Source organism: Chaetodon auriga, chromosome 5, assembly GCF_051107435.1.
Source record: "Chaetodon auriga isolate fChaAug3 chromosome 5, fChaAug3.hap1, whole genome shotgun sequence".
In the NCBI taxonomy this organism is placed as follows: Eukaryota; Metazoa; Chordata; class Actinopteri; order Chaetodontiformes; family Chaetodontidae; genus Chaetodon; species Chaetodon auriga.
The window spans coordinates 14452820-14472690 of NC_135078.1; the positions used below are offsets into that span (position 1 = coordinate 14452820).

Sequence of the window (19871 nt, forward strand, 5' to 3'; positions counted from 1 at the left end):
GGGAAAAGTTTGCTCAGTGTGCTGAAGCGTTGTGACCCTTCATGGCCAGGTTGTCAGTGAAGCATACAGAAGGATCCAACGGGGCAAGAGGGAGAGAGGATTCACGGGGAGGCTGAGAGTCAGCAGCCGAGCCGAATCCCCGGAGATTCCTGGCTGTCTCGCTCTGTCTGTTGACACTCTCCTACTCCATTGACTTTTTCATTAACCCCTTATCAAAATGTTTTTCTCTCCCACACTCCGCTGACATTAGCCCCGCTCCTTTTTTTCCCCCCCACAAGATCCTGGTTCAGCTGTTCCACCTTGTGGTCAGATCTGATATGAGGGCGTCCTCACACCAACACAGAGATTTAGTTTTTGTCGTCCAATGTCTTTTTTTTTTCATGCAGTTTAATTTTTACTCTCCTATTTTCTTAGAGAAACAAATATCGGATCTTTATGATTGTCATACTGTTGAGCAAGTAAGGAGTACGAGCTTTACCGTAAAACAGCTTCTACAAAAATGTGTCTGTAAGCATAAAATATAGACTGACACAAGAAACCAAATCTGTGAACATGTTTTATTTGGTGCTAAAAAGTTCAAATTGGCTAAAGTGACTGATGGCGTCTCACTTATTTTAATTACTAGTAACTTGTAGAGCAGCCAAAAGCAATATTTTCATTGGCCTGAATTCAAAGTTGGCCGCTTGCTGCTGCCGCTGTGACATCTTTCACCCTAACCTTGGTGCTTATGTTCCTGCTTTAATTAACAGGAGAAGTCTGCATGATTTAAATAGCTCATTTCTAAATAAAACAAAATGACTAATACCTCCTCTAACCAAGTATTTTTCATGAATGCTGAGCCATAATAAGCAAAGAATGAATAAAAAGTTAAAGCCACTATAAAAGCATTTTAGCGACTTTGATTAAGTTTGTGTGGGGTTTATTCCTCTGTGAAATAAAGTCCTTCGGCATTGCAGGGTTATTTTTCCTACTGGTTAAACTGCTGAAGCACACAGCCCTCACTATTTCTGCTCCAGCTGTGCAGCTCGAGCACACAGATGTAGCACCCACTAGTGGTTTGAACAACTGTAACTGCATTACAATATGAAGTGAAGCACTTCTGCATGTTTGGTGCAGAAATGACAGCAGATGGAGATAAACACAGTGAAACTGCAATAACAAGAACACTGCTAATAATATGCATTTATTTCTGTGATCTCTTCTGCATGTTCCATCCAGCCAGTTACATGTAACGGCAATCGTTTACCTTTAATAAAAAGAGGAATGAACAGCCACTGTTTTAAATCTATTTAAGCATAAAGCAGACCGGGCAGAGTATTAGAAAGAGAAGTGTCACCGATGCAGACAGCAAAAGTAGATGGTCTCTGAGTTCAGTAAGCGTGTTATAATGAGAAGCATCAGGCATTTACCCTCCAGCACATTACTGATTTCCTACCTAGGTGATGATGCACTTGTGGAGGAAGGTGATAAGGATCCAGTTTTACTGTAGCGAAACACCTTTCTGACACTTCTCTCTCCAGCTCCCATCCAAACCTCCACCACTATCTTGTGGAAAATGAAATGTTTCCAGTCCCACACTATCTAATAACTTCAACTCTGGCCTGAATATGAACTTGTGAGTTGAGTCGTGACTTGAAAAACACAATTGATATATAATGTAGACTGTTACTGGAGCGTATGACCAGATATTGAAGAAATCTCCTCTTTCCTGCACTCCTGGCTCGTCATATTGATTTCAGCACATATTGACTTTGCCAGCTGCACGCTTATGTTATTGCTTTAATTATTTTAGCTCGTGTTAACTGCCTTTTTCTCCACATTCTGACAGCGTTGACTGATGGACATACGTGTTTTGCTGCAGCTCACCTGAGAGACGATTGTGAAGGAAGAAGAAACGCTGCTGAAATTTCACCACAGGAAAAAGGTAAATGTTACAAAAAAAACAAAAAACACAGGTTGGCTCAAGAATAGATTGTTTAATTATCAAAATCGTTACTTGTGTACAGTTCCCTGAAGAAAAAAAACGACTGATACAAACTGTCAAGACAGTGTTACAAACCATTTCCCCTGTGTTTTAATCAGTTCTTCATTTATACGTAAAAGGTTTTTCAGAGACTTTTTAATGGTACAATTTATTAATCGTACAGCTGCGCGAAGACCTGATCACATCAGAGCCTCACGAGCTGTATTGCTGTGGAAGTATTGTACGTCGTTTCATGAGTGCAACAACCATGAGACTTGATAACCAAAAAACAGAGCGATACAGTAAAGAGACAATGGAAGACACCAAAAAAAGGAGAATCGTTCAATCTGAAAAATGTGATTTCAAGGGGACAAAAAGCAGAGTAGGCACCAGTAGTTTTATCCATCATCACAGACTGACTTCAACAACAGTCACTGTTGACAAAATCCATGGAGCACAGACTGAGCAGGGGGTTTTGAGAAAGTTCAGAAGTCCTCTTCGGCGTTTCGGCTCCTGGTGGTCTTGAGCTGTTTCAGACGCTCGATGCACTCCTCCACAGAGCGCTCGCCATGGACTTTGTTATCCCGGGTGCGCACATTCACGGTGTTACTCGTCTTCTCCTTCTCTCCCACCACTTTTCCGAGAAGGGAAACAAGCAGAGAAGACAAAAGAAATCAATATCTAGATGGACAGCGAGGCAGATACCACAGATAAAGAGGAAACGGCAGACAGAAGAGTGAAAGAGCGCGTTGACACTGACCCAGTATGAAGTTGTACTGTGCCAACTGTGCATTTCTGATCTTCTTGTTCAAAGTGCAGCCAGCATCGAGATCCACGTCAGTCATGAAGCCGCTGTTGTGAAAATCCTGCTTGACCTGCCGCATTAACCAGAGAAACAACAGTTAAGGGAGTTCATGCCAGCACGTTTTAAAAGTTCACTAATTTCCAGCATGTGGGTTCACACATTTTGAACAAGTTGTCGACTCGGCTGTAATGAATAAGGAAGATTATATTTCTGCAACCGTTATAATCACAGAGTACGGACCTACTGCCTTTTCCTTATCAGGACTGTACAGCTGTTTATTTTACAAATAGGCTTTTGTGCAAGTAACAATTTATTCAACACAAAACTAATCAAATTCATGTTCCACGCGTTCTAAAGGTAAACTTAAGGTTATTGCAACTTGGAATTTGTTTTTGTAGCTCTGGCTAACAGGTGGCAAACAGATGATGAGAGATTGCAAACAAGCCAACAAGTTAGTCAAATGTGTTTAGGACAGAAAGGCAAATAATTAATACCCAAACTGTCTGTTCCACTTCAGGTTTGACCTCTTCCTCTTACCGAGAGCTTGATCACAACCTGTATGATTATCTAACAACTCATGTCTTTTGCCTGGTTGGACCTATTTTTAGCAATGTTGCCACACTCGGAGATCTCAGCGGTTACTTTGGTGAATGTGATGTTATTATGACATAAAGAACCGATGGTCTGAGTTATGAACATCCAAGCAAACCTGTACTAAACTGCAGTTTTCCTTTAAGTCAGGATGCAGGAAGATGAACTTCAGAAGCAGTGGCAGTATTTTATGTGGATTCACGAGCCATACAGTTCCATACTTTGTCAACAAGTATAAAGCATCACAGCAGTGAAACAGCAAAGCAGACTGTGTGTGCATCAGTGATAAGCCACAGGCAGCTTAGCTCAGTGCTGCTGAGTGCCAGGTAGCTTCAGGGTGCTGTCTGTGCTGTCTCTACAGACAGAATGTGGGCTGCAGCGGCTGTGGTCAGTGCTTACCTTCTGAGCGTACTCCTCACAGGTCGGTCCCACAGGTACAACCATCACTTGGCGAGGAGAGAGCCACAGTGGCCTGAAACAGGACGGGACACATTTGCATTTGATTGGTGAGCAGAAACACAGGCCTGGTACATTCTGCAAATATTTACCCCACAGAGCTGTTTTTTAAATAATTCTGTTCAGTCATCTGAAAATCATTAGCAGTCTCAGTAAGAAATGCAGTCAAACAAAAACATCTATATCTTGAGTCGGCTTCTATTGGACAAATCAACCTTTCCAAATTGATTGTTTACGAACCATTTGCCTCCGTAGTTTTCAGTCAGAATAGCGATCATCCTCTCCACTGATCCCAGGATAGCTCTGTGGATGATCACTGGTCTCTTTTTGTCGTCACCGTCATGGCTACAAAATCATTTTAAAAAGGGGGAAAAAAGGAAATCACACTGTGAAATCAACAAGGGAAACAGTGATCATTGGGACAAATGAGTGTATTCTCGTCATTCGGGCTGAAATGTTCATGTTCTTTTGTTACAAAACAGAGAAGCTGGTTTAAAACCACAAAATCTACAGCCTGAAGGGCAGCTTCAAAAACCTTGATACTTCTCCATAAATTGACATCATATAGTTTCATTCAAGCCAAACCAATTTTCTTCTTTCACATCAGCACTTCATTCTATCCCGTATGTCACACTGATTGACTTCTCCAATGTTTTTATATGAAACTTCTACCTATGATATTGATTCGATAATACACAAGCTTCATAGAGCAGCTGCTGTTCTGCCATTGGACTTTAATGTGAATAAAAAGCCGGTAAAAGTGCTACCTGACAAAGGTGAGATCAAAGCGGATGGGGAGCTGGAAGTCAAGCTGAATTGTGGCACACTGATGGTACCGGCCGATGGCATCCTTGATCTGAATGTCGATCTGCGAAGACGGGACACAAATGATCAGCAGCGACCCTCCTGCTGTTTCACAGGAGTGTGTGTCATTAATGCAGCACGTTACTCACCTTTGGTCCATAAAAAGCTCCATCACCGGGGTTCAGAACCCATTTCTCCCCGAACTCATTCAAGCTGTTCTCCAGTTGCTGTAAAAACAAACACTTACTGCTTTGTTACTGTTTCAATGGCTGACCAACATGCAAGTCAGCAGCGGCGTTAAGCAAAGCCGATACATTCAGACCCGACATTTTCTTCATCTGGAACTAATCACTGAACTGAGAAATGTTAACGTCTCAATAATATTTTATGGTTGCTTGTGGGAGTTAATGAGGTGAGGGAAACATGTAGCAAGCTCTGTTCCAGTCATCTCTGCCAAGTTTACGAGTCAGTTTTGGTGTATATAATTTTCCACCTTTGTGCATGCAAACATTAATCGTAAAAAGTCAGTGCTGAATTCAGGAAATGTTTTCCCCCGAGAAGAGTGTTGTGATAGGTCAACCAAACAGTTGTACAACAAGCTATTACAATATTGAGCTTTTACTCTTTTACTTTGAGAACTGAGAGTTATACCGTTATTAACACACGCAGTCCAGAGGAAGCAGCACAATCTCTGGCCTGTTCTGTCCATCAGCGGACTACACAGCGTTAAATATTTAAATAGTTACTGAGGCCACTGGATTGACTGTTAATCAAATAACATGCTAAAAATAACCTCCACTATCAATAGTAATGCCCTGCTTCCAGCGGGCAAAAGACATGCTTGAAAAAGTCCAAATGAAGCGCGGAGGACAGAACAATGACACCACTCTCTAAATCAGGCAAGGAAATTAAAAGGAGATCTGTAAAGTTTGTAAAATACCATTAAGTTCAAAAATGGGGGGGGGGGGGGCACAAATAGAAGCAGTAATTAGAATTAAATACCCAAATCTGCATTATATCCAGCTCCATTTTACCATGTCACCTATTAAAGTATGAATGTTGATCCACTGCATGTGATTTGTTGGAGCCTAATGACAAAGTCAAATCTTTCTGGTGGGTGATGGGGAAGGAAATTTGAGCTTTTTTGTTGTCAAAAACTCAAGAATATTTTGACACCAAGCAGCATGCAGTCGATAAAGAGGCCAGCCTTACAAAAATCACGAATCACCCAAAATGAATTGAGACAATCAGTGTGATAAAAATATAACAATCGATGGAGATAACACAGGGTCGGGGGCAGCGAGGCATGAAAGCAAAGAGTTTTCCAGCAGTTTGAAAAACACAAAATAAAGCAAAACAAAACAATCAAACATCTTTGTGGCACAAATCGACTGTTGCAGTGTTCGCTGCTGGTGTAATATGTCACTGTTAAAATAAAACAATACCTCCAACAATCAGATAAAGAAGAAAACAAACGACACATGGAGACTAATCTCACCCTGCTGTAAAATTCAATGCACGCTGCGTCTCTGGCCACAGCCACCTTTTCATCCATTCTCAGCCTGCCAGACTAATAAATATCAATGTGCTTTATATACTGTACTTGTGCTCCTGATAAAATACAGTTTCCTTGTAGCACCTTTATCCAACAACTGCCATTTAGTGTTGATGTTACAGATGCATCTGTTAGACTTGTAGCTGTCCCAGTAGAGACCCTCGCTGTGTTCCATCTAATGCTGACAGCACCGAGCATTTAAGACTAATTATCACTCAGTTTAACTCACTCACGCTTGTCATTACTGTGTTTAAGCTAGATTTAAACAGTACCTGCTCTCTCTCTCCCAGAGCAACTTGGAGCTGAACCCAAGATGTAAAATATAGAGCCGGTCCACAGAGAGTGAATTTGATTTGACAGCAAAGGCAGACAGCGATAGCACTGATGTCGAATCTCTGGAGACGAACAGCGTTTTCTGATTCAGAACTGATAGCACTTCTGCAGAATAAAACTCATTCATTAAAATATAAATGTTCTCTGGGTCGAAAAATCTGACTCTTCAATTTGCCGTCTGTGAAGTGGGTCCAGAATTTCCATCTAGATAATATCACAGATCAGCATCTTAATTCTCCAGTGAGACTTCTGCGAGAGCGCCATTCACATTCTCAACCACACGAGAGAAACAAGAGGAAGTCTGATTACCTTTTCTGCTTGGTCCCAGACGGCCGGGTCCCCCAGGAACTTCTCTGGTCTTGTGGACAGGTTGAGTTTGAAAGTGAAGCCAAACACTTCATACACAGTCCGCAGGAAGTCCAGGCAGCCCTTGATCTCCTCTTCAATCTGAGGTTAAAAACAAGATGTAACAGAATTTATCGTATCGTCCATCTGGACATGGCTGCAAGTTTGGAATCATTTCTGGTGTAATGACTGATTCATCTTCATTTGTGCAGGTATTAACAATACGAACAAAATGAGGATGAACAGCTCAGCTCATTGGACATAATATATCATGAGTGATCATTTCCAGTATATAATATTGCTGAAATGTATTGTTACTGAGATACCAGACACTGACAGCTTCATTCAAGTGTAAAATAAGAGCAGACCCTCTCAGTCTGTTTTAAGTTTGTTTGCATTCAGCAAGTCACAAACATCAGCAACAGTACAAGCAGCACTTGCCAGCTGCTGCAGTCAAAGTAAGAAATTGAAAGTGAAATAATTTGTGCACAAAGTGCAATCAAATAATTAACCATCCAATCCACTGCCATTACTGATAAAGAGAAAACCAAATCAGTGGGATCATGGCTGCAAGTTGCCGTGTTACCACATCTGAACCGAACTAATTAAGAAATCTCTTTGGTCTTCCAAAATCCTGTTTGTGTGCATCGATACTGGCAACGTGCACAGACTTAACATGCAAGTTGCTCCACCAGGCTGCAGGAGCCTCTGGAGTCCTCTCACTTTACCTTAAAATGTGAATGACTGTTCAACATTGCCTGAATTTATTCAATAAACTGTGCGAGCAAGATACTGATGTACTGAGAGCTTTTAAAACTGGGCTTCTTTCATGCAGGAATAATAGCAAGTGGAAACATTTATCAAAGGTATTGCCAGAAAAATGTGACAGCGGTATGAATTAAATCCTGTCTTAAGGAGTACTGCACTGCACTGATTTAGCACTGCACTCCTATAACACTGTCAGATTCATGGCGGACAGTTTTTTTCTTTAGTCTCAAAATCCATGGAGCAGAACCACAGATGTGTCTTTTATTCAATGCATTCTTCTTCATTGTCAAAACCTGGCACCCACATTACCCACGATACTGCCAACAGTCCTGTTGGAGATTCGGGTGTTGTGCTATTAGCCGCTAGCCTCAAGCAGAGAGATGAGGAGTAGGCTGCAGATGCCTGGTAGGCTCACTTCTTTCTAACTCTGCACCGCCAGATTATTTTCAAAGACGCTGCCTCACGTAACCTGACTTAACGCTGCTCTCTCTGCAGCCACAAGGGCTTTATTTAAATTTCACATATACAGTGGTGCTCCCCTGAGTAATGTCAGTGCATCAGTGCTGGTCTCACCTGGTCCATGGAGCAGAAGATATGAGCATCATCCTGCTGGAAGCGGCGGACACGGGTGAGGCCGGTCAGGGCTCCTGACAGCTCGTTCCTGTGCAGGACGCCAAAGTCTGCCATGCGAAGGGGCAACTCCCTCCAGGAGCGTGGCCGGTGATCAAACATCAGGCTGGAGCCAAACAAATGAAAAACACACACATTACAACTACCCACTACAACCGTAAGTTATCACAATAGCTGAAAATTGCTCTACTGCCGCAACTGTACTGTGAAAGGCAATCAATATTCGATTTAAGTGACATCCAACACTTTGACAAAATGTGTTTGCAAGCTGAATTTCCATCTCAGTGTGGTCTTCAGGGGGGCTGCCCATGTGGATAGTACAAAGATTGGAACAGTAAAAAGGAGATTAAAGATTTGAATACAAAGAGCTGCAGTCTGGCTCTTTACACTGCAATGCAGCATTCAGCAGCAAATTGAACTGGGCCATTCAACGACTGAAAACATGGCAAGAGCATCAGTCCATTACAAGATGAGCAGAGCTGGATGACAAACTATTGTAGCAGTGAAATGTGAAGCTATTTCACAAAGACTCAGTCAACTGCTGATAACAAAACCCCTGTGCAAACTCTTATAGAGCTATTGAAGTGTGGTGAGACATTGCTTAATGGTTGTCCCTGTTTGTCATGTTGCTGTGGTACAGTCTTTTTTTATAGATATTATTAGATTGAACAAAAGTTAAACTTTTTCTATTGTGACAACAGGGACTGAGCTCATTTAATGCCTCAAACACGGTTAATGCTGGAGAACAACAAACACAGTTTCTATGATTACAAGCAGGAACCAACGAGAAATATCTATTTCACACTACCGCAAGACCTGATCCGCAGTGTGTAACAGAGGTGGGTGTGTTTTTCTTTACACTTTCTGTTGCTCCTTTTCTAGTTCCTTGCTGAAATTAAAACTGTGCTTTCAAAACAACTCTGAATGTGAAGACAAGGAGGCCTCACCAGTGTCCTGGGCAGTTCATGGGTTTGAGGGCGAAGGTCTCCTTCTCTACCTCGAAGGAGAACATGTTCTCGCTGTAGTGTTGCCAGTGTCCGGAGGTCTGCCACAGCTTACTGTTGTAGATGTTGGGCGTCACCACCTCCTGGAAACCCCTCTTCCTGTACTCACTCTGCCAAAGACAGAAAAGTCTTAATATAATCTTCTTAATGAGAAAACCTTGTTCCGAGTTACGAGCACCTCGAGCAACCCAGCTTCATAATGCTCTGTGCACATCACAACTACAAACAACTGGTTTAAACACTTTCTGTCAACACCTGGGGACTCACTGATAAACAGTACATATCCTCCAAAATATACACGACTCTGCAAGCAAAGGCTGAGACTTTGAAAAAGCAAGCTACCTCTGAAAATGTTTATGCAGCTGCATATTCACATCCCAGCGTGTTTGCACATTATGAAGGGGATAAAATAGAGTCAACTGAAAGGAAAAGGTATCATTAAAGGGTTGTTTTTAAACCTGGGCCCTGTTTTATATATTTTAGGATCTAATAAGTACAAAAAGTTCTGGAAGTGGTCCAGTAGACCACCTCAACCAGTAGCTGTGAAACGAGCTGCAACAGCTTCAATCTTTGTGGACAAGTGTGTCTGTCAAGTTACGCCCATTAAAAGTGTTTGTTTTTGCCACTGACAGGCTCAGATTGTTATTTTAAGTATCATTAATTAATTAATTAACTGTCCATTAATGCACTTTGGGTTTGCCACACACGCACTGATCAAAGGTTCAGAAATGTCCTGACCACAGCAAAATAACAAAATGCACCACCACGCACTTCTAGTAGGTCATAAGTGACGATTGAGAGGGATTATTTTTTTAGGGGTAGGGGACAAAAAAATCAATTCCTAGATGTATCGGGATTCTCTCTTGTAAGATTATGCCTTGATGCAAAAAAGCCGACACCGATTAACAGATTAGCACTCATATCGAAAAACACTCACTAAATCAATGTGCGTGACTCGGGTGCTTTTGGAGACTGCACTGACAACACACTGTGAAACATGAGATCTAACTGTTACACAGAAATATATCAAATCAGCTAACTAGCTAGCAGCGACCCCACTCATTCCAATTTGTGGTAGCTCCCTTGATCTGATTTTTCAACCATCGTGTCTGTGCAGCAGGAGAAGCGGCGGATGGCTTGACAGCAGCTTCTTCTTCCTCCTCCGCAACTGCTCAGCTGGGGGCTCCCAGTCGGAGCATATCCAGCTTTGCAAGGTGGGTTTTCCCTTAATGGCGGCGAACATTAGCAGACTATTTTTGCACACTGACAGTCAGATGACAGCAATATGACCAAACGCTGGTGTTGTTTTCCTCTATCAGCACTGCTCACTGGGATGGAAATTAGAATCAGTGTACGCATATAGCTTTTCATGTTATCAAGTGAGTCAGAACTGGCTCGAGTCCATGTCAATTTACTACATGGATGCTGCGACAGGCACACTGTTTCTTTTCTTGTTGGTTCTGTCTAAATGTAATCTTCCAGTTGACACGTCTCTTCCATTTGTTACTACTACTGTTTTAAAGGCAAACGCATCTGTTAATTTTAATTATGGATTATCACAAATATGTTGTGTTTTAAAAGTAGCAAGGAGTCCCACAGTGAGAGAAAAAATAAATCATGTATAGAAAGATGATATAAAGATGCTAATTTTTTTATGAGTCTTTACATTGTTTTTATTTTAATGGGGGGGTTTTTTTGTTTGTTTTTTTTTTTTTAGGAAAAATCCTACTCATTCTGCCTTTAAACAGAGTCATATAACCCACAAATATTTAGATGTTCTAGGTATTTTGTTGTTTGTCCAGGCAGACCCGTTTTATGAACCTGTCATTACTCTAAAAGTCCTCAGTGAGAAATCGGTTTTAGCACATTAAAGTGAAGCTGCCTCTGATGTTTGCTGCATTGTGACTGCACTGACTGAAACAGAGAGTGAATGTTTTAAATCCAACTGATTTTGTGTCTCTTCATAAAAGAGCAGGCACAGCAGAGCTTTTCTTCAATGCTGTCAATCACGCCTGTGTTACACATTTCAATTTATTCCAAATAATTGGCCGTAAATAATAAGATATTTTGAGAATTCATAAATAGGTTTGTGTGCAAAGGTAGACTTCACAGTCACTTCTATTACCTGACCAAAAAATGAGAAATTTCATCCTGGAGCCAGCATGATAGATGTGAAAATCTATTTACAGCATTGTTGTTGTGGTAAGAGAGGGTATAATATGAATTTGCATTTTATAGTGCATACACACATTGAGGTTTAAAATGCAAAATTTACAGATTTGATTGATTGATAGCTGATCAGTTTCAAGATCATGACATAAACCTGTGTCGTCAACATATAACCAAACTTCTCGTACTCTGCATAAAGGAACATGAAGCTTACAGTGATTGTAAATTGCATCAATACATCTCATGAACATATAAAGCCACTATCACTGCACAGGCCGTCCAAATCTGTTCTTCCCTTCTCTGCAGGTTTCAAACTCTCTGTCTTTTTTTATGTCTTTAAGTTTAGAGTAAGATCACAGCAATTACCCACTGTGGGTCTGACAGTTTTGACTTACTCTGATGAATTCAATCAGGGTGTTGTAGAGGAAGGCTCCCTTCGGCAGGAAGAAGCAGCTCCCTGGACTCAGGTCATGGAAGAAGAACAGGTCCTGCTCCTGAATAAATGAAAAAAATAGTCAGAAATAATGCGACAGCTCATCAAATAACTCGGATTAGTCTGACAGTGTACTCTGTCTCCTGCTCAGCTCACTTTTCCACATCTGTTTTCATCATGAATGAATGGCAGCCAAAATTTTCCAAAGATTTTGGAAAACAACTCGGATTCCAAAAAAGTTGGAATGATGTGTAAATGTAAATAAAAACAGAATGCAGTCATTTATAAACAAACTGAGTTTACAGACAATGGTTTCACAAAGTCCTCCAAATGCACCAGGGACACTATATTTTCACACTCTCCAGAAATGGCTTTGAATATCTTGTCTGTTGAATAGGTGTGATTTAATAAAACTCAGACACATCAAACCCAATGCTGGCTCTTGCACTCTAGAAGTATTCTACTTGTATTTCACATTTAATTTGAGTGGAGGTCATCACTACAACTCTGTAGTAAAAACACAGCTTTGCAAACTAATCGGATTAATACCAACATCCTGTAAATAACCTTCATTTGTAAGAATAAAACCTGTAAGAGACAGCTCTAAAATTAACACAGACATCAACTCTCTGGCTAACCCACAGCCTCTGCACATTTCAGTTCCTACCCGGCCTAGTTTGCGGTGATCTCTGTTCTTGGCATCCTCCTGAAACTTCTCCCACTCTTTGAGCATTTTGGGGTCAGGGAAGGAGATTCCGTAGATTCTCTGGAGGGTTTCCATGTCCGCCTTCCCCTCCCAGTATGTAGACGAATTCTAGCACACCACAAGAGGACTCTGTTAGCTTTGATCATTCTTTTGGGTCCATCAAATCCCTTGAGAATAAAACATAAGGTAACTGTGCCCTAGAAATGGGGACACATGTGTTTACTGCCAGACATTTGGGGCACAGGCTGCAGTGCTTGAAATCCTACTGGTTTAATCAACAAAACCCCACATTTACAGTAACAACCAGCTTGCACAACATAAGCAGTACATAATGCACAACTGAGAACAGACACACTCACCTTGTGAATCTTGAGCGCCTTGATTTTCCCAGTATGTCTCACATGGGGCCCCCGACACAAGTCGATTAAAGGACCACACCTGAAATGCAGAGTACTTATGAGTAGGGCTGCAACAACTAATCAAATCCTTGAATACTCACAAATACTGTATGTAATTTCATTAAAAAAAAAAAAGTCTACATAAATGTCTCACAGCTGGTGGGCACTGTAGCCTTTAGCAAAAATTACCCAAATAAAAGTAAATAGTGTATTTGTATGGGACTATTATACTACTATAAGCTCTTTCAGGCTCTGGCAACACAGACAATACTTGTCACAAGAATCAATTTTTCTTGGTTTTGGTCTTTTACTGGGATTTTTTGATGCTCAAAAAATGTAGAACAGCACCAGAATTCTACTTTAAAGATGAAAACTTGTAAATGCACAGGAGCAGGACTCACCTGTAAACTGTGGTAGTGGGAGTGGTGACCTTCTCATTCAGGATGCGGCACTTAAACTTGTTGTACTGTCAAGGAGGGGAGGTGGTTTCAGAGTTCTGTTACTTGTGAAATATTCCCCATTTTTGTTTTTGGGGGGTTTTTTGTTGGATATGTTTGTGGTTTTTTTTTTGTTGTTTTCACATACCTTGAACATGTCCAGCAGAGTCTCCTTCTTTATCTCCAGCCTCTCAAATGGCTGCTTCTCCTTGATAATTTTCTTGCACAAGTTCTCCAGACATGGGAAGTCATTGCTCGATACACCCCTGTCCAAAACATCAAAAGATAAACACAACGAGAACATGACATCCAATGACAATGACTGTCTTAGGTAGCGCTACATTAATATTAAACTGCCTTCAATGCTAAATTTAGTCTGCCAGTGTTTCTAGAGGGCATCACTAATGTGACCAGTCATTTAGCCACATTGCAAGACCTTTTGTTCTCCGATGTAATTCTTTGACTTCCAGCAACTGATAACCTCTGCCAAGCATGGGCAAATAGTTAAAAGTCCTTGGCTATAGTGCTTGAGCAATGTCAAAATATCCTTGCAAAAAACATTCTCCAAGAATGCCATTAGCATAAAATGACTTCATTAAAGGAGGTTGTAGAATTAATCAGACAGCGCTGCTCACGCTCTCCTGCTGCCTGAAGCAGGGCAAAATGCATCTGGAAAGGTCAAGTGAAAAAGTTGTTTATGAGGAAGAAGTGTTCAAATTTCCGAGTCTTTCTCAACACACTTTGAAACCTGCGCAAAAGTAATCTCTGGTTCTGCATTTTGAACAGATTTGCTTTAAGGCTTCCAATCCACACCCAGGAAAAATCCAGCTTGACAGCATTAGTGTCACTGGTGTCATTAGTGTTACAATCCACCTATTTTATGTTTGCCACCAGTCTCAGACAGTGAACCAGACTGACAGCTGCTAAGCCTTGAAGTACACACCAAAATAACACTGACAGCTGACTAACACAACTAATTATACAGACAAATCTGAACCCAAAGCCTGTGCCACTCACTCATTGTTGTCCAGGAACATATCGTAATAGAAGCCATTGTCAATGGGGGGACCGTAGCAGAGGCAGCCTCCATACACCCTCTCCATGGCCTCACCCAAGATATGAGCGCTGGAGTGCCAGTAAACCTAAAAAAAAAAAAATATATATATATATATATTGCCTGATTAGCAAAATTGCAGTATATTCAATCCCTTTGTGTCTATTAAGAAAGAGAAGTATGACCGTGCTGGAAAATTGTTGACCTTCACGTCTGTGCAGATGTTACAATCATTCATTGTGCTGCAGAGTTTGTTGAAGGCTTTGAAAAAATTGAAACCACTTAAAGCGTGAAAAATCACCTCTTCTGAATGCTGACAATACAAAAGATGTTTAAAAAACTGCAGATAAAACCTACTGACAAATGGTACCATAAAAAAACAAATTGACTGAGACTTAATATAATACTTAATAAATGTCAACTGACAAATGGCTCTTCTCCAGGTAAAATATTCAGCATCTTGTATAGATAATGAAGCTGAAATTGGGCTTTTATTTTAAGAACAAGTTATTCTCTCAGAGACCACTTTCTGTCACATTTATGACAGTACATGACTGCAGCAGGGTTTTACATCGTCACGTCTCCTGTTAACGTTTCTGTGGCTCAGACGCTCGGTGAATCACAGGGCTCTGAGGTGTATTATTGATTGTAAAGCTCTCATTCATCACTTTAACCTTGCATACTCAGGTTAGCGTGCCCTAACTATAGATCAATACTGCTGAATGTACTGCAAGATGTTGTGTGATGGACATTGCTGGCATGTCGGAAATATCTTCACAGGCTTTCTCAGAGTTAAAACATTGGCGGGTTAGTATAGTTCTTAGAGCAAGAATGAGCAAACAATGAGCATCCAGGAGAAGGTGTTAAAAATGCCTTTACTATACTACACAGTACTGCAGTACATTCTCCTATCATATATAAACACATGTAAGACCAGGGATGCGGTGGACTTACAGCTTGAGCCTCCTCATCATCAAACTTGAGCAACTGAAGGCTGCAGTCGTCCTCCAAAGGTCTGTCCAAGTCCCACACACTACTGTTCACTTTTGCAATCACTGTGTTGTCGGCGAGGCCTTGGCTGGAGGTAAAACATGAAAACATTCCACATCAAACTGATGTGCACATTTACAAAAATAAAAACTCCTTTGAAGTTTCTCCAATGCTTCTGAATTACAAAACAAAAGTTAAGGGTTAACAACACATCACATACACTAATGTGCTTGTTGCATCATGAAGCAATTACAGAGGTGGGGCTGTGGTTGGTGCTTTTAAGTCATATGGACCAATGCTAGCTTCAAGCCTCACAATGATGGTGATAGAGCTGCTGACATTTGCCAAAGCTTTTTACTGTGTTTACTGTGAAAGCTGTTCATGTGGCCTTTGGTTATCAGCATTTAATCTCTGATAACACACTCCAAAACACCTACTGCATGTTGGCCCATGCTGGTAGGGAGATCATTCTCAGACTATCCCAAGGCAATGTTTTCTCTACTTTTTTAACACTAATTAAGTTTTATGTCAGAGTATTTTCTTGTCTTTGGTGGATGGTCTTAGGTTGGCGGGTGTCATTTCCAATTACTGTTTTCATAATGTGGGTGTTACAAAGCCTTTTGAAACTGTAACAATGAGAACAGGCTGTACAAATAAATCTGACAGCTAGTCTTTGGAAATTACATTCCTGAAGAACCCTTGAGCTTTTTCTTCTTTGTGTGTGTGATACAGTACATGAAAGTGAGACATCACATTTAATAAATAAAAATGACGGTGATCCCATCATCACACTGACCTGATTCCACAGGCCACCTGGTACGGCGTGGTCTTCCAGGACTCAGCATCCACCACCTTTCCATCGGGCAGGGTCACCTTGATGGCTCGGCTATTCTTTGCAGCCCTCTCTGCCATCAGGGCTTCATGCTCAGCTTTCAGTTTTGTGTACAAAGTAAGACGCTCATCGATGTACTGGGGTGGTGGAGATAGCTTAACAGCAAGAAAAAAACAAAAAACGTGTAAATGGAGAAGTTGGTGGATGATGCTGTTTCTGTCCATACTTGCTATCAGGAATCTGTGCAAAAAGTTTATATCTCTATTAAAGAAAAAAAGTCCATCAGGTGAGTCTGAGGCGATCACAACACATCATCAAATTTGAATACGTTTACTCAGAAGACAACTGGCTTTCCAATTATACTTATTACTTCATGATGGCTATTACTAATATTGTGGAGCCTATACAGCCACATAAAGTATCATATATAAAATAAAAGTAACAGATATCTGTGCCCTTTGGACATTTTCATGATATCAGCGTTTCAGATGACATGTCTGGCACTGAACTGGCATTTGCCAGGCATGTCAGACAGTACTTAAAGTAAGAGAAAAAAGTGCTCCTGTTCCTGGTGACAGGGTGAGGGCAGGAGAAGTGTATGCACTTTGGGACTAACCTTGACATAGAGACATACAAATACACTGAATGCAAAGCATAGCACAACAGTATTTTTTTCTCGAGCTATCATGTCTTCACACAAATGCATGTTCTTCATCAGGCACTCTCAAACTATACAAAAGCCATTTTACTGTGACTCAGTGGTCTACCACTGGCAGTTCAGCCGTGACCACTTCCTTACTAATTCGTTTTCTCCTTAGACAGGTCAACATTAGTAATGTGGCGAGTGTCAAAGCCATAGAATTATGCAGTCATTTCTGTAGGTTAATTTTGTGGCGTGAACATGAACACATTGCATAAATAATAATTTCAAAACTGAGCACACATATTCATTCACTATTTTTTTTCCCCTGATAGCTAGGTGTGGTTGGCATACTAGACAGTAGCTTGCACCACCACAGGCTATGTGTCTCACCTATCCTGAACCAGGCAGCCTAGATGAGCAGCCATGAAGCCAGTGGGTGCCTGCTGTCAGATACTGGAGCATACAATGACAGTGATAGAAAAAAAAAAATACTAGACACTATGGTTTAAGTTCTTGTAAAACAAGACATCATGATGATGTCGAATAACAGCATCTACATACTTTCTGACACATAATTTAGCAACTCACCTCAGCCTTGCCTCCAGAGTCTCCAGCAGCATTTTTAGCCTTCTTCTTTCCTCCATCTTTACCGCTTTCAGTTCCTCCCTGTCCAGAAATCAGATCATGAGGTTAATGAACTTTTATCAATAGAAAGTGGATTTAAGACAAGTTATTAAGAAACTGGTTCAGACACAATTTTGGAGATAGGAAAGGTACACACATACACAATCTTTGACATAACAGTCGTAACATAAATAACTTTAGCTAACATAATACACATTAACAATACCCCAAAAATCTCTCATTTTAAAATGGCCTTCCTTATTGGTAGTTATACAGCCTATAGCACATTGCACTTAGAATAAGACTGAAGACCTTCCAAAAGAAATGCTGGGGTAAATCCCACAATACAACTGCTCCAATAAGAATAAGTGGCTCATCAAAACCACTTTGAAGTTTGGTCCATTGGATAGATGCCGATTTGACAAGACAACATTAAGTGATTCATGCAATGTTTTAGCGTTTGTCTAACATGCGTGTCAACCCTCCTGTACGCGGTGAAATATTTAATTGTAAGACTTTTAAAATGAGTTTGGCGTAAGGATCACTCCCTAACCACACTGAGCTGTCGGTGTAAAAGCCACGTTAGCTAAACCAAGCTAGCCGAGTGGGCTTGCTTAATTGCAAAGTGTCACGATTTACCGCCAAAACAGATTAAGACAAAACATTAAACTCATGCTGCTGTTATCTTGAGCCAACATAGTGTCAGTCATAAAACCTGGCTTGTCGTAACATTAGCACCACATTGCTGGTGACAGCTACAGGCTAGGCTAGCTGCTATCTGGCTAATAAGACCTATATATAACCAGCCACGAGGCTCAAGTATCACCTTTTTTTGGGCGTCCACTTGCAATTCGCTCATTTTGTCCACGACAGTCTGGTCAGCCATAACAAATAAAAAGCTACCTCACTTTCAGAGATAACTTTTGCAAGTCTGGGCAATGTGTTCCGCAGACAGTCAGGACGCCGCCGGGTGAAGGGTGATGACGTTCCCGGAAATTGCGATTCTGATGCAACATTGCCGTAGTAGGCAAGTAGGCGGTGCTTTGTATGACAGAGGATAACATCAGCCGCTCTCCTCGTCAGATTATCTCCTAAACTTCTTTTAAAAGGCAATTTACCAGAGTATCTTTCTTTAATCTTTGAGCCCAGTGCGTGCTTGTATGAATATGTTGCAAGATATTTGAAATATAACCAGCAGCATCCCAAAGTATTTCCAACACGTTTCAATATAGGCAAAGTAATACACTGTATTTCTAATAATGATCAAATTCTCATCTCATTTTTTTGACCATAGTGGTTAGAGGAACTTTTTGACATGAGTTTTCCAATGTTTCTTCTGTGTAAGCTATTCAGAGTTTAAATGCCCTGGAAACAATATCATTAACATCATCCTCAGGGCAGCAGCCAGGATTTAAGATACTATACTGAGGTCATGAGGTCAAGTCCCCCAATGCACCACCATCCCCTGTACGCCTTCCCATCATCAAACAAAATAAGTAATAGTACTCTAAAATGTTTTGATAACACCAATATGAGTGTTTTATTAATTCAGTTAACTCTTCATTTTTATTTTCTGCTCATTTTAGTTCCTTAAATGAAGTTTTGCCATGTGCTTGCCACTTTTTATTACAAGCATACATAAAACTAGAGTGCTAGCTGTTGTGGAAACCACCTGCATACAATCAGTGGTCAGCAACACATTTTAGGAGGCCGCAAAAGTCTTAATTTAAAAAAAAAAAAAAATCAGATGAATAGAAACAGTATTATAGTAATATTTTTTTGCTTTATATTTCTTAAGGTGGTAAAAGTTAGCTTGTGTTTCTGAGTGAAATTGCTGGATGTCTCTATTTGAAATACTGCTGTAGGGGCTGCACAGCAGGCTCACGAGAGAGATGCTGTACATGGATTGTTAGATCAGCGTTGATCAGGAGTGAAATCCTCTGTTCTATTTAATGTGAAGTATGAGCTCCTTCTGTTCGACAACGGGAGATCTGTCCATGCACCACCCAGCGAGTGAGGCTCCCAGCTACAGTGTGGACAGAAACTTTAAGAGTTTAACTCTGACAGAGCTTCTTTTGAACAAAAGATCATTTATGAAGTGTTAAGATAAGAACATCTTAAATCCAGAAGCTAATGGAGGTCTTGATTCCCACTGTGCTGCCACCGGCATTTAGTTTCAGCTGAACATTCTCTTGCTAGTAGCAGCCAGTATTCACACAGGTCAGTTACAGTTGTTACAGCCACATTTGTCTGTAATGAGAGGCCAAGCAAATATTGATAAGCATCTTTTACTTGGTTCTCAAATTCCCTTGTTTGAACGTGATCTGTCGG

At 40.8% G+C, this 19871-nt stretch overlaps 1 protein-coding gene across 1 annotated transcript; it reads right to left on the bottom strand.

The window, feature by feature from the left end:
* Window positions 1-1961: 1961 nt before the first annotated feature.
* tars1 (threonyl-tRNA synthetase 1) lies at window positions 1962-18522 on the bottom strand. The gene is made up of 19 exons (XM_076731691.1): window positions 18367-18522; window positions 17505-17582; window positions 16238-16428; window positions 15406-15529; window positions 14415-14539; window positions 13546-13663; window positions 13362-13426; window positions 12922-13000; window positions 12524-12670; window positions 11819-11917; window positions 9198-9364; window positions 8194-8356; window positions 6817-6954; window positions 4769-4846; window positions 4583-4683; window positions 4056-4160; window positions 3759-3831; window positions 2724-2838; window positions 1962-2597 (listed from the first exon to the last, which is right to left on the bottom strand). Exons 1-19 carry the CDS (start codon window positions 18424-18426, stop codon window positions 2449-2451), a joined length of 2175 nt encoding a protein of 724 aa, XP_076587806.1. The 5' UTR covers window positions 18427-18522; the 3' UTR covers window positions 1962-2448.
* Between the last annotated feature and the right edge of the window lie 1349 nt (window positions 18523-19871).